At 34.9% G+C, this 14,764-nt stretch overlaps 2 protein-coding genes across 3 annotated transcripts in view; one reads left to right on the plus strand and one right to left on the minus strand.

Moving 5' to 3' along the window:
• The window catches only part of LOC115237186, a 3,116-nt gene extending 896 nt beyond the window's left edge, over positions 1 to 2,220 (plus strand). The window contains exons 2-7 of the mRNA XM_029810071.1: positions 53 to 226; positions 505 to 707; positions 784 to 937; positions 1,064 to 1,332; positions 1,437 to 1,655; positions 1,738 to 2,220. Coding sequence (XP_029665931.1) covers positions 53 to 226; positions 505 to 707; positions 784 to 937; positions 1,064 to 1,332; positions 1,437 to 1,655; positions 1,738 to 1,791 — 1,073 coding nt within the window. The 3' untranslated portion in view covers positions 1,792 to 2,220. The remainder of the gene's footprint in view (positions 1 to 52; positions 227 to 504; positions 708 to 783; positions 938 to 1,063; positions 1,333 to 1,436; positions 1,656 to 1,737) is intronic.
• A 904-nt stretch (positions 2,221 to 3,124) lies between these two features.
• On the minus strand, positions 3,125 to 14,710 carry LOC115237185 (protogenin-like). 2 transcript variants are annotated; one of them, XM_029810069.1, is made up of 19 exons: positions 13,847 to 14,710; positions 13,024 to 13,286; positions 12,788 to 12,938; positions 12,428 to 12,650; positions 12,112 to 12,338; positions 11,889 to 12,028; positions 11,632 to 11,791; positions 11,276 to 11,560; positions 10,997 to 11,164; positions 10,715 to 10,906; positions 10,461 to 10,645; positions 10,217 to 10,364; positions 10,036 to 10,134; positions 9,796 to 9,949; positions 9,574 to 9,707; positions 9,085 to 9,489; positions 8,720 to 8,997; positions 8,542 to 8,649; positions 3,125 to 8,456 (listed from the first exon to the last, which is right to left on the minus strand). In XM_029810069.1, the coding sequence occupies exons 1-19, from the start codon at positions 13,911 to 13,913 to the stop codon at positions 8,247 to 8,249; spliced, it is 3,597 nt and encodes a 1,198-aa protein (XP_029665929.1). In that variant the 5' UTR covers positions 13,914 to 14,710; the 3' UTR covers positions 3,125 to 8,246. The 2 variants fall into 2 exon arrangements, with proteins under 2 accessions (XP_029665929.1, XP_029665930.1); XM_029810070.1 differs by having other exon boundaries at positions 8,542 to 8,610; positions 13,847 to 14,709.
• Between the last annotated feature and the right edge of the window lie 54 nt (positions 14,711 to 14,764).

The following is a 14,764-nucleotide window of genomic DNA, read 5'->3' on the forward strand; positions in this document are numbered from 1 at the left end:
GGAAGAGCGCCGATAAAACGGTGATTGATAGACTCTTATCGCGTTCGCGCAGGATGCGGTTTCATCGGACGTCATCTTGTGGAATATCTGCTGGATAATGATCTGGTTTCGTACGTGCGAGTCGTGGACAAGGTGCCGCCGCAGACCGCGTGGCTCAACGCAAAGCACCAGCAAGTGTTCGAGAACCCTTTGCTCGAATTCAAAAGCGCTAACTTGATTAACATAGGTAATCACAGTAGGATACACTAGGGCAAGCAGAGAAAGAGTAGGAGTCTTGTTCGATAATTAACGTAAATTTAAAGATCTTTAATCTCGATTATTCTTTAGAAATTTTTGATAATTTGTAGAATAATTGAATATCTCTCTATCATTTTATCTGGTCTTTACATTTTTTGATTAATCAAAATCATCTCTTCGCTCTCTTGCCTCAGTTTATCATGTAAAGTATAAAATATAATGCAGACAGTTATATCTAAAGGGATAATTTTTGTCAATCTATCTAAGCATCCTGCCAAAACGCATTTTCATCTGACGAGCCTATCGATTATGTGTTCAATTGTGCTGGCGAGACAAAGAGCGGCCTCACAGATCCGGTGTATAAAGAGGGAATTTACAAATTGAGCGTGAATTGCGCTCAACTAGCAGCCAAGATTAAAGTCTCGCGTTATGTGGAGATATCTTCTGGCAATCTTAATATCTCTGAAAAGGTATTCTTTTGATATTGATATATATTTTAATTTATGAATATAGATTCAGGACTTATCATTGTGCAATGTTGCATAGACTCCTCATAAGGAAGAGGACGCTGGAGAACCATGGACGTTTGTCACGAAATATAAGTTACAAGTAGAACACGAATTGAAGAATATACCAGATTTGAAATATACTATACTCAGACCAGCCATTGTATATGGTTGCGGTGACAGAAATGGCTTAGGTAATTCTAAAAAATATAATTATTCTTTCATAATTAATTTTATTATTGAAAAATATCTGCATCATCCTCTACCAAATTAAATAAAGAAAGAAAGAAGTGAAGCTTAATAAATTTTACGATTTTTAGCACCGAGATTAGTAGTGGGCGCAGTTTATAAGCATTTAGGAGAGATGATGAAATTACTCTGGGGACCAGAACTTCATATGAATACGGTTCATGTAAGAGACGTCGCGAGAGCTATCTGGTATGTGGCCAACAGACCAGAAACAATAGGCCAGACATATAATCTCGTCGACGAGGGAGATTCCACTCAAGGTTCCATAAGTGCCATAGTCTCAGAACTGTTCAATATCAACCACGATTATTGGGGCACGACGCTATCAACGCTGGCTAAAGTATATTATTCTTGCATATATTTATATACCAAAGTATAATGTTTAAAAATAGATTATTAAAATTTCAGAATAATAATTACATCTTATACTTTTATGCTTTATAGACTGATATGAACTCTGTTGTTGAAGAAGTAAATGACAAACACATGGGCCCCTGGGCAGAAGCATGTCGCAAGGATGGAGTGGAAAACAGCCCTCTCTCGCCCTACATAGATCAAGAGCTTTTATATAATAAACACTTATTTTTAAAACCTGGAAAGCTTTCGAACACCATAGGATTTACATACCTGTATCCTAAATTAACGAAAGAGGCCCTTACAGAGGTAAGTCGTCAATTTGAAAATCGAATATGAATATAGAAAAATGCACATAAAAATATTTAAAAATGATCTCACGAATTTGCAGGTACTCAATGACTATGTAAGCATGAAAATCTTCCCATATTCTTTGGTCCTGTAAACTTTAGCAATATCGACTGCCGAATTCAAATATATCGACAAGCTTATGATAATTTTATAAATATCAGATACATACGGACGCCAAGCGCCGTTTCACCGTGTGCCTAGAAAAAGGTTCTATACATGTTATATACATTCTATTACACGTGACGCTTGACCTGCGCCAAGAGATAATACTAAATAAATTTATAGAAAAGCGCATATATCTGGAATTCGAAGATTTCGTAGACTGGCCTATCGCCAATGTGATAAAATAGCAATTAATGTACTTAATTATACCAAGTTAATTTTCAAAGTACAGAACTTTTTCGCACCTTTTTTGAAAGGTCACGCTAGTCAAACTCTTAAGAATAATTCGGAACAATGTTAAGATCTTGTGCACGAAAATAGGTATATATATATATATATATATATAGGTATATATATATATATACACACACATACCTACTCTCTTTTTGTTAATAATAGATATTTATTAATATGAAGTAACTTCAATATATATTGAAATAAACATTTATAATTAACCATTATTATTTAATATTAATCAATAATGTTAATTAATCGTTAATATTATTACGATTAAATATGGATTATAGGTTTATTTTGGATATATATATATATACACATATATATATATGTATATATAAAAATGCTTAAACTTAAGATGACATTCATAGTTTATAAATCGATTTGGATGAATATATTTTAGAAAATCATCATAAAAAAGAAAAGAAGATGCTTTTTATATGCCATTTTTTCCAGACTGTGGATTGTACTAATAAAGTTGTTGAGAATCCATGTACTTTTTATTGTTGGATATATGGGATATGTAAGAGGAATTCTCTCTCTTTTATATTCGCTACATTCCAAGATGTATCTTCCATAAGCTGTGAATTAAGTTGAGAAATCTTTCTATTCCAGTCAAATATTACTATCGCATAGCTTTATCGATAACTCGAGTATGTACGACCTAAAGGATCGCATAAGTACAAACATTGTTAGAGACGTGTTTAAAAGGTACACAGAAGATGATATTCCTTATTCATGTATGAATGATTGTTTATATTGGTAGATTTATATACGAGCGCTGCATGTATTTGCATACATTTAATATAAAAACAGAAAGAAAATGATTATTCGTCTATTGGCATTGAATGCCTCAATGATATTAGTATTACATATTTGATTCTATTGTTACACGCCGATGTCGCAGTGTAGATTCTTTGATAATAAAGTTGCTCCATTTATGAAACTGTATATTGATCTTGCTGTATCCTTGTAATATACCAAACTCTTTCCATGTACAGAGGGGACACACATTTTTCTACATAAAATGCATTTATACACTGTCTTAATTTTATTGAATCAGTGGTTACAACAAGACGACGTGTTCAAGAAGGGTCAACAATATTATTAAATATTTCGTATATTTAGTCTTAATACTTCAAACAATAAGATTATAGTTTCATGTAGTTTTTCATTTTTTTATACGTAATATATTAAAATATATATTCTATATAATGTTCTTTGCAGGTAATACATATAATATATATACAAATCGCAGATAAAACGTATGTACAAAGTAACTGCACCCTAAAGAATATGTAATCGCGCATATATTAAAATAATATATCTAATTTAAAAAAAGAAGAGGGTGAAATGAGGGTTTACAGAAAATAAGTTAATAGTCTTCTTATTTTATATATATAAAATTATAATTAACGATAATAGTAAAAATGAATAAATTTTTGCTGAATTCTCTCTTCTCTTTTTGTATATATTATGTGTAAAATAAAGTGTGTAAAGTATATGTCTTGGCAATTATACATACATATATTGTTTATTCTACAGCTAATATACATTATATACACATATATATTTATATATATATATATATATGTATTTATACATAAATATATATATTGTATATGTGCATATGTCACCGGGCGAGAAAATATATTCTTTGAGGTAAACTGTGCATAAATGTAAACAATAGTGTCTAATAGGTACCGAAGTTAAGTTAAAATTAAGTAATGTAAATCACTCTCTGTGCTGAGAGAGTGACAATTACGGAGGTATATTCGTTCGACTAGAGCCGCCGTACAATATAATCAATACTTGCTACTGTGTATTCAACACTACAGTTCGTCTGTGATGAATTATATCGTACTCTGCGTAGAAGGAATGTATGCATATGAAATAATCTTGCACCGATCTCATTGATATGAGGGAGATTTAAAAGATGATGAAAAAGAAATGTTCTTCTCTCTCTTTGGCTGCCTGTATATTGTATATTATTTCTAAATTAAGGTAGTAAAAGAGTAATGCGTAAATAAAAATTGACTGTTAAGAGATCCACAATATGTTGATCCATGTGTCATCTCCAAGCCGTTAATATTATTATAGTAATTAATGATCAATGAATACGCGAAATATTTAGATACAGTAATAAATAGATTATAAATCTATGATATTATGTGTATGTGTGTGTGTGTCATTTTTGACATCTGTATTAATACGAAGAACGCTATATACGATGAGAGATGCTTATTGCTTTTGTATATACTAAGATAATAATATTATCTTCACGGATTTTATGAGACATATACAGAATGTGTCACGTAGAGTGTTATCTGATTGTATCATCATCGGAAAAAACGACCTATAACACATTATGCGAGACACTTTGCATAGTTGACGCGATTATCTCTCCGCACGGCGACTCTATAGTCTCTCTCAATTGTTTACGACACCTAAAACTTATCACATCCATGAAATTATTTCAAGAGCACTATGGTATGTACGGAGTGTTTGGATTAAATTACTGATTGCTATTGTTGGCGTTGCGATTACTTTTCTGCACGGTGTTTTCTACATGATACGCGATATATAATATAGCGATATAAAATCAGGAATATAGCAGCAGAAATGTGTAACCGAAGTAACGTGTGTTACAACTAGAAATGTATAAAAGTATATTACGCTACTTAAATGTAAAAAGATGGATGGGGACAGTTTTGATAAGCGTAAACCCATTCTCTTTCACTCAACTCATATACAACTCTGCCAATCGTATATCTAAAACACAAGAGGAAGTAAAAAATAGCGCGAAAAGCATTATTATTTATTACTACATACTTTCTGCCGCTTGTATTTCACTCAACGCGTCATACCTTTCTTAAAGTTAAAAATCTCTTTTTGATATTCAAATATCTCAAATTTCTATTCTTTTTTTCTTTCTTTTTGTGATAATATTGGTAGTTCTCAAAAAATTATTCTTTAAAGTGTAAGCTGCAGATATACATCTTTTAGAACATAAGAGTGTAATACCACGAGAATATACCTTTGTGTGTGCGATGCGTAATATTAACAATATGTAATGAACTAAGGAACAATCGATTTAGCATCCTGATTTTTTCTCGCCATTATACACCAGCTGTCATCAACGCTTTATAAGATCCATTTGCTAAAATATACCATCAACAAATACAAAAAGTACATGAAAAAGCATATGAATGTATATACCCTCAACAAATATGGAAATAATATAAAATGTAACAGGCGTATTACATTATATATATATATGATAACAAACGCAAAACATTAATTAAATAAAATCGTAAGCCAGACACATTGAAAATGTGCAAACGCGCGCATTCGCAACAAATAAAGTTGCTGCGCAAGAACTATTTAAGAATATATAAATTCAATATCATATATATATGCGATCTGTGAGATTCTCAATTATATTTATAATACATATAACAAGTTCCATGTATTCATGTGTGTAAATAAAACGATTCTTTCTATTTCTGTAGAACTGTATGCGATCTGTAAATATAGAACTATTGTAATGATTTGCGGGGTCCAATAAACGGAGAATAAGTAAATCATGGTGCACAGTTATTAACTAAATATATCCATTAAACATGAAGTATCTGCAGTAACAATGGTATCTTTTCTTTTCTTCCAAGTAAAAAATGAAACTATATTTTCGCGGAACACTTTCCATATATATATATATATTAGACTTCTAACAGACTCTGTTATGAAAATGCGGTATAATATTCTATGGAATGAAGATACGATATAGCTTTTTTTTTAATATATGTGCAGATCGAATTAATCCTAGCGTTATTTGTTTTCATACTGTGCTCATGGTGACTATATTATTGCATGATTCAGGGTGTAATGTGTTCATCTAAAGTATATAATATACTGAATGTAAAATGCAATAAATAACAATTAGTGGAGGTACAGTAATAACATTGACATTTCTACGTCTCACTCTAAAAGATATAGCTTATTCTCTATCAGGTACTGTGTTGGGTTTTTCTGTCATGGTAACATGCACCAGTCTGGAATATGTGTCTTGTATGTTAGTCTCAAAATGCTGCTTCTTGCTTTTTTGTGTAATACACAGAACTGCTTTATACCAGCTAATACGCTAAATATTGTACAACAGAATGTTGACGTTTAATCGTATCGATTACCTAATCGTTTTAAAAACGATATTAATCTTATGAACGGAAAGAAGCCCAAGAAATATGTAAAAATCTTACGTAAATTATTCTGAGGAATAATCTCCGTTAATTATAAAAATATCGCGTCTATTAATACATACAGTCTTTAAGATCTCTTATAGAAGTAAATGAAGTAAGTGAAAAATGAGATGACCTCTATTTCCTTTACGTGCTATTATAATTTGAGTTATTATAATTCTGAGCACAATTATCTTTCCAAATATTCTTCCCATTCATAGGATCCTTCTTTAATTTAAAGTATGACATATCAATAGTCCATTTTAAACTAAAATACAAACTTACGTTGAATATTTTAGGAAGCTACACTCGACAAAAATTATTTTTCATTCGCTATGCACACTAACTCCAAATGTGAAAAAAATTTAATTCTGATTTCTTAAAGAAATCAATGTTTGCTTTTTTTTTATGTAGAAATGACATCTTAATGACACACATATGGTATATTAAAATAAAAAGAAAGAAAAGAAAAGAAAAAAAACACGAAATAAAAAATTTTCTTAACATTTCTAAAAACGCGTAGCATCTGGTTAGAGCCTTTCCCTGTCTTCTTAATACTAAATGTTTTTTCCTCTTGTTTACAATTAAATATGGAAAACTTATTTTGGAATGATCAGTGTCTCTGCGCTTTCCCATTTTAAGCGATCGTCAATTCGAAACTGTTGTCAGAACGAAAATTCGTCAACTGAGTTTAGGCCATGCTTTGCCCGGCATATTTAGCAATTTTATGTTCCCAAACGCGAAGGAATGCACGTCCGTATATCTTTCTACTATACCAGCATTCAAAGTGTGATATTTTTTATGAACATATTCACAATTAACAATTATTCTATCCTATGTACAGAGGCATTTGGAAACTTACTATTTCATTCCAATTAATTTTGTTCGCGCATCTCTTAATGTTGACATGTTTATTTAATTTCACACACAGAATTATTCAAAATTTGAAAATTGATAAAAAATAACAAATTAAGCATTTTTTTTTAAAACTTGTGCAGAAATATTATATATTGATTAAAATATGTTCCTATTCACACAACGCATATATTACGAGTAATTAAAAGAAAAGTATCAAGAGATGTTATCAATTAATCCTTCTATTAATTAGCTTTAGTTTAGTTTTGTAATTATTTTCGCGCAAACCCGTTAATTATTTTCAAAAATATGTAATTTGTTACACCCTCTATCAATCCTTCAATGGTATTTTGAATCAATCTGTGTACACACACACAAACGAGTCCGGCAAACATTTCAAGTATCGTCTACACGATCAATGCACTGCAACAATGCAAAGCAATGAATTTGAGAATCGTATTGCTTTTGTTGGAAATTGTATTGCTTACGCAGACATTTGCTTTATTCTCTGCGCGCAATAAATGTATCTTGTTCATATGTATTTATACGACATGGCGACTAACGCTTTGAATTGAATTTTTGTGTTTGGGTTGGCTCCGACGTATCCATCATACAGCCATCAACTGGTTAGAATATTTACGTTCCTATGTGCATCTTTACTCTTATGCTGAGAAATTTCAATCTTCGGAAAACCTCCTAAGAGGCATATGGGAGGGCGGGGCTCAAGCAAGAACTGGGGCTCTGGCGACTGCCAGTCCGCGAGTCACACATCGCCCGATTAACGTCTTAAAATCGGACACGAATTTTTACATTGATCGCGTGTCAGACAATACTCTTACTTGCACAACATAAGTCGCGTCGAACTTTACCAGGTTGTTGTAGTTTTGCATTGCTTTCGCGGAAAAATTCATTTTTTCTGTTTTCTCGCAATATTGATTCGGAACGATTGACGTGTCAACCATAAGGGAGGAGGAAACAGGAGAATAGGTATTCCTACTTACTGCATACCTCGATACCGGTGCGAAGCATTGAACACCTGAGTGTTTTGCCTAACGCATTTTCACCCGTTTGGTCCGAGCGCCGGAACAGATGCGCACGGGGCTTTTGACGATGATGAAGTCTCTCCGTCCGGACATCCTGAATTGTTATTTAAACTGCTAGTGCTACTGCCTAAAGTACAATTGACCATTGTGAGCTGCGTGCCTTCCAAATCTTGTTCCTCCTCCTCTTCTTGTTGATTATTCGAGGCGGAACTGCCTCTTCTTTTGTACTGTAATCACGAAAATCATGGATGAATTATTAACGAACAATATGCCTCCCCATTGTCCACAAGATGTTAAAACTCGCAGTAATACCTGAGGGTTTTCCATAATATGAACATCTTTCGAGCCTCCATTTACCTCCCATGGCGATAATAAGGGTTCCTTTGCACAAATTTCAAAAACGCCATTAGATTGTGCACCCTACGCAACACATATCGTATATTATCTCTTGATTGAGATATATAAATTCAACTTAAGCAAATTTCATTACCTTTGCATCGGAATGCGGATTCGTTTCGAGCGGAGATGATGGGCATAGCACAGCCAATTCAATCTCGTTCGAGGCACTGGTAGCATTCGCTTGTTGATTTACGGAAGTGGAGGACTGCTCCGCGCAACATCCGTTTCCGTTTCGCGATAGTACACGCCCATTTGTAGGTTGAGCACCGTTTCTCAACGAGCGAGAATTCTCGAACTTTCTCCGGCAGTATATACTGCATAGACATATCGCGATAAACCCGATGCTTATGCTGACTCCGAGAATCACACCTGTTTTTTTAACCATGATAGCATGTAAGTTGAATATAATGGTTAACATGATTATTTTTATATCCAAATCTCTACTCTTTCACTCACCTAGACTCTGATCGGGCTTAGGGTTTTGCGGTGGCTTATCCTCCTTGCCGGACGGATCGGGGACTTTTGACACTCCACCGCCACTGACACTACTACCACCACCTCCTCCACCACTACTACTACCGCCGGTAATAATAATGATAGGGTCCGATAGTTTCCCATAACCGGCTCTTGTCGCTGCTTGTACCATAACAAAATACCGTTTGCCCGGCGCTAAACTCGGTAGGGTCGTTGACGTTTTATTACCGGGCACAGTCACATTGCCCCACGTCGCCATCAAGTCCATGGTATACGCGACGAAATAATTTTGTATGATACCGTTCACGTTGCTCGGTTCTTTCCATGCGATTCGTACCTTCGTATTGTTACCCAAGAACCATTGTACGTCTTCGACCTTACCAGGAACTATTTGTTTAGAATAGATAATATTTAAAAAACCGATAAAAATATCTATATATTGTAACCAAATAATATAACTTTGTTTCTCACCATCTTCGTTTGTGTAACACTCTATAGATTCACTATAGAGACTGGTTTGATTCGTGTCGTGTCTAATAGCTCTTACTTTAAACTGATATAAGGTAAAAGGTTTCAGTTTGTCAACGTTTACTTTTGTGTCATCTCTGTAAATATTTTACATAGATTAAAAAAAACAGCTTTGTATTATAAAATTATATTCATTTTAAAAAGAAGATTAAGTCATATACTTACATAATAAAACATTCAGAATTGTCAGAAATTAGCGCATGTACTGCATGATAACAAAGTTCAAATGAATCTATGCTATGAACATCAGATAATGTCCATGTTACATTTATGGACGTGGGTGAGACAGGAATAGCCTCCAAAGCCATTTGTATGGTATCTAAATTACGAGATTATTGCATATAAAATTTTGTCTAATCTCTATTTAAAGAAAATATATTATGTAAAAATCTAACAAAAACTTACTAGCATTGGATTGTGCAGTCTCTATATGTTTTGTCAAGCAACCTGTTGCTTCGCCCAAGCTCACCATGCACAAACCCATGGTATAAGAAATATTCATATCTAGATAAAAATAAATTACTATATATTTTTTATCTGTAATGCTATCAAAAAAGGAGACCATCATATAATGCGAAATATTTACCAAGATCAGTAAACAGATATTCAGTAATGTTTTGTGGTAAAAGAATAGTAGCTAATTTTTTGCCATCTTGATTTTCACAATAAATTTGCCAGGAATCAAATTTTGATTCAATTTGATCATTTTGCTTGAAATTAATTTTCCATTTCATCTAGTACCGAAAGAAATGTTTATAAGAAATGATTCAAATAATCATAAATATTTTTTAAAATTCAATCAATAAGCTATATATAATATACTTATATACCTTAATTATCGAAGCGTTTACAATTAATACTTGAATATCCACAATATTCCTTATAGTAAATTGATTAGATTCAGGAGATGGCATGGTCACAGTAATCCATTTCAATTGTGTCTCACTAATATTTGGCCAGCCTTGTTTTGTTTTTGCCAATACTCGAAGATCATATTGTGCTCCGGGTATCAAATCTGCAGCCATAAAAAAAATACAATTATACAATGCACTGCTTTTATAAAAAGTAAGACCTAGATAGATACCTAAAAGTATGTAGTACTCAATAGTGGCAGGCAGATAAAGTATTCTGGAATATGAATGCTGGTGGAGTCTCCACTGTAGTTTATATTCCACTACAATGCCGCGAGATTCCTTTTTACTCAAAGGCTCCCATGATACATTTAGTTTTGTACTACTGATTATATCCACATTCATTTTTGGTGCGGCTTTAGGAACTGAAGAAACAGGTTCGTTATTTTAAAATTTAATTGAAAGAACATTACATTAGATTATAAAATTAACACAGATAAATAAGAAATACTTACCACTTGGAGCTGTGGAACACAGAATGGTAGCCGATTGATCGCTAGCACCATAATTATTCCACACTCGTACATAGAACGAGTAATTTGTAAACGGTTCAAGAAGCTTTGTTACTTCTACAGATGTAGAATTTCCTGGTTCTGGCGGAGAGACTTCTTCCTTGCCACCTTCTGTTATAAAAAATATGATATATTAAATATGTGGAAAAATATGTGGAATTGAACTGCAATTTTTTTGAATCTCTCTATATCATACTTATCCTAGATCATAATCGAACCCACCTACAGAACTATAATGGACGGTATAAGCTGTAATACTGGTATACGGTAGAGACTTTGGTGGTTCCCACGAGATTAAGATTCTAACTGGTGAAACAGCGTGACATTTTAGAGAAGTGGGTGCGGCGGGACTATTGCGCGACGTATTTACTTGTAGCCGACCAGCGGCCCAAATTTCACCCGCTGAATTTACCGCCACACATTGGTATATGCCAGAGTCAGACGGTACTGTCGCTGATATTGCTAATTCTATCTTATTGTATTCCTTAACATAAGTCGTTCTGCGACCTATCAACGTACAGAATGAGTAATCATAAGAGTATATTCAACAATCTGTTTTGTCTCAATAATTAATTTACCATTGATAGTAATATTCAACGAGTCTTTCAGCCAATAAATTTGAGGTACGGGTGATCCCTGCGCCTGACATTCAAATCTCGCTGTTCTTCCATTTGGACAGATTTGGTTCGTCGGCGTTTTTATAAATGATGGTGGTATCAATATGTCTACAGTTATATTCTGTAACAATTTAGACGAAAAATATATTTGTCATGTTTACATGCATATATATTCATTGAACATCTTTTATATATTTCATCAAGTTAATCATACCCACCTGTATTTCTAAATCATTGGTGATAATATTTTTTGAAGAACACGAGTAGATACCAGCATTGGAAACATTTACATTTGTTAATGGCAGTATAGCAATGCCATTAGTAGAATTAAAAAGGATGCGAGGTTGTGTAACATTATCTGAGAACATAAACACAATCAAATATATTAAATTTTGCTTAACACTTAAATATATGCACAAGATTGATTTTTTATTTCTTTACCTATATAACGAGGAATAAATGACCATGTTACGAGTGGTGACGGATAACCGGATGCAGCACATGCCAGATTAAGATTTGATCCATTGAGTAGCCAATGATTGTATGAAGTCTGCGGAAACAAGGATGACGGAGTATGCGATCTGTTACCATCTGCTCTTGAAATAACTGTTAGTTTTGCTTCTCTGCTCTTTTTGGTCTTTTTTAAAAATTCATTTGTGACTATGCATCTGGAATACAACATAATGTTTATTTATTTTAAAATATAAAAATAAATAATAAACAGAAAAAAAAAGAAATTGAAAATTATATTATATACCTGTATGAGCCAGCATCTGACAGTTTCGTTGCACTTATATACAGAACACCTGGTGGTATCATAGAATACTTTGATTCGTTATGATAAGATAACAATGTTTCGTTATGCTGCCACGTAATATTGGGTGGGAAAGGAACACTGTCTATCAAGCAAGACAATCTTGTAACTTCACCTTCTTGAACAGTAATATTTTCTGGAGATTCTTTAAATGCATGTGCAAACTCTGTAATGTATAATATTTGTTATAGTAATTATGATATTCTAGATTTCTTAAAAGAAATTTAGGCCGGTATTCATAGTCCGTTCTTATATCCAAGATCGTCTTAAGTACGATCTTATTATATATAATATTATATTTACCTGCTATTTGAATAAATGTAGGAGCTGACCGTATCAAACCTCCTAAACTGGTACGTGTTACACAACGATATTCATCCTTATTGTGGTTTCTAGCATTAACAATACTACTCCTTTCCTTTTCTTTGAACTTTTGCATTTGTAAATTTTGTTTCTATACATATAATATATAATTTAATTTCCAATATACATCACAATCTGACAATAATAAATCTATCAATGTATATACTGCCTTGTACCTTGTAAAAGTGAAGAGAGCCATTGGAAAGAAGAACACAGCGAGTAAGACCACATGGAGGTGCTGGTACTCCATTGTGCAACCAAGATATAGTCTCGTTTGAACCAGCTATACAACTAAGCGTGATTCCCTTTTTTCCTAGTATCACATGGCCGCTAGGTTGAATTTCCAGTGTTAATCCAGACTCCTTAGTTAGACCAGCATCAGAACTATCTGGTTTAGACACGTTTCTACCACTGATGTTCCCTCCAATACCCTTAACACCTGTCAAACAAACAATTTAAATACAACAATATTTTAAGGAGAAGCATCTGATAACATGAATAAACGAATACGCAATATCAGGTTGCAATTTTCCCTTTAAAAGTTTGCTACCGTACAAAAGACTTTTTAATTCATGCTTAAAGATTATACAATAATTGACGATTAGTCCAAAATAAATCTATTCTCTACTCTCGCATTACATTAGAGAATATATTTATTTTGAAACATTTCAATTTTAATTTAAGAAACAAATCATATAAAATTCTTATTACAAAAATGTAAAAACGATATGACAAAACTGCTTTTGGAAATCGCTTTTCTACGACGTACACCGATGAATGTCACCGATGACGGAATTAATTTACAATTTGTATACAAAACGGCGAGCTCTCTCGAGAACGTCGACGATGTCTGGACTCATGTGCGCATACAACCAGTACATCGTTCGATCCGCGATAATCTATCCCGTACTCGTCGCCGGGGAAGCAGTGTACTACCGACACGGAGATCGGTGCCAGAGGGGAGAGCGTAAACATACAGACAGATCGGCCGACACGCACCTGCGGCACAAGCTGGCTTCAGCACTTCCGTAATCAAGACGCTCAGCAAGAGTACTCGCGCCGCCATATATCCGCGCTCATCGGCAACGGCACGTGTATGTGTATGTGTGTGTGCCTTTGTGTATATGTGTACGTATAGTTGTTTCACTGGCAGAGCGCGGCGGCCGTGGCCCGCCGTCGTCGATTCGTTTTCTTCGACTTCCTCGTCGTCTTCGTCGTCGTCGAGCTGCTCGCGGGCAAAATTCGTCGCCGCATGTTTGACGTCGATCGGGCCGGCCTCGTCGGAGCCGAGAAAGGATGGAGCATCCGCTGCCGCCGGCCGTTCCGTTCGCCGAGCCGGAGCGCCCTTCTCCCTCCCCCTCTCTCCCGCCGGAATCCACCCCACTCCTCCCCTCGCGCTCTCTCTTTCACCTCGCGTGTGTATATACGCTCACATCGTCTCGACCGGCGCGGCGGCGGCGCGCTTTATCCGATACCGAAAAGCCGACGGACGCGGAGAGAAGGACCGGAAACTGCGATGCGGAAGCGAAGGAAAATCCCGGGCACTCGAGCGATCCGATGACACCGAGACACGACACCGTCGATCACCGCTTCTTACGGGAGGGAGGCCTGTCTCCAGAGTTTCACGTTTGCGTTGCGCGTCCTCGTCCCTTTTAGCACGCGACTCCTTCGTTCCTGCTTGCCATCTTGCCGTTCCTCGGGCGTCCTCGTTCTTTACCGCCTCCTAGCAACGCGAGAGGGAGATTCCAACACCGGCGGTCGCGCCGTCCGAAGGAAAGATAGGCGCCGAGATACTGATCGGCGAAGCCGGTACCGAATGATGTTTCAAGGCATCTATATTTTGACAGATGAGATATTAGTTGTCATTGGTACGGCTCGCAAAATTCGCAAAGCGAATTTATTCTGTGAAAAAAAAAA

Source organism: Formica exsecta, unplaced genomic scaffold, assembly GCF_003651465.1.
Source record: "Formica exsecta isolate Colony F162 unplaced genomic scaffold, ASM365146v1 scaffold282, whole genome shotgun sequence".
Lineage (NCBI taxonomy): Eukaryota > Metazoa > Arthropoda > Insecta > Hymenoptera > Formicidae > Formica > Formica exsecta.

Bases quoted from the DNA above. Each gene is read 5' to 3' on its own strand.
- LOC115237185 (XM_029810069.1), bottom strand. From the start codon at position 13,913: ATGGCGGCGCGAGTACTCTTGCTGAGCGTCTTGATTACGGAAGTGCTG. The intron at 12,651-12,787 runs GTAAATATAATA...TATACATTACAG, and splicing joins TACATTTATTCAAATAGCAG to AGTTTGCACATGCATTTAAA. The intron at 12,029-12,111 runs GTAAAGAAATAA...TTATGTTCTCAG, and splicing joins ATTTATTCCTCGTTATATAG to ATAATGTTACACAACCTCGC.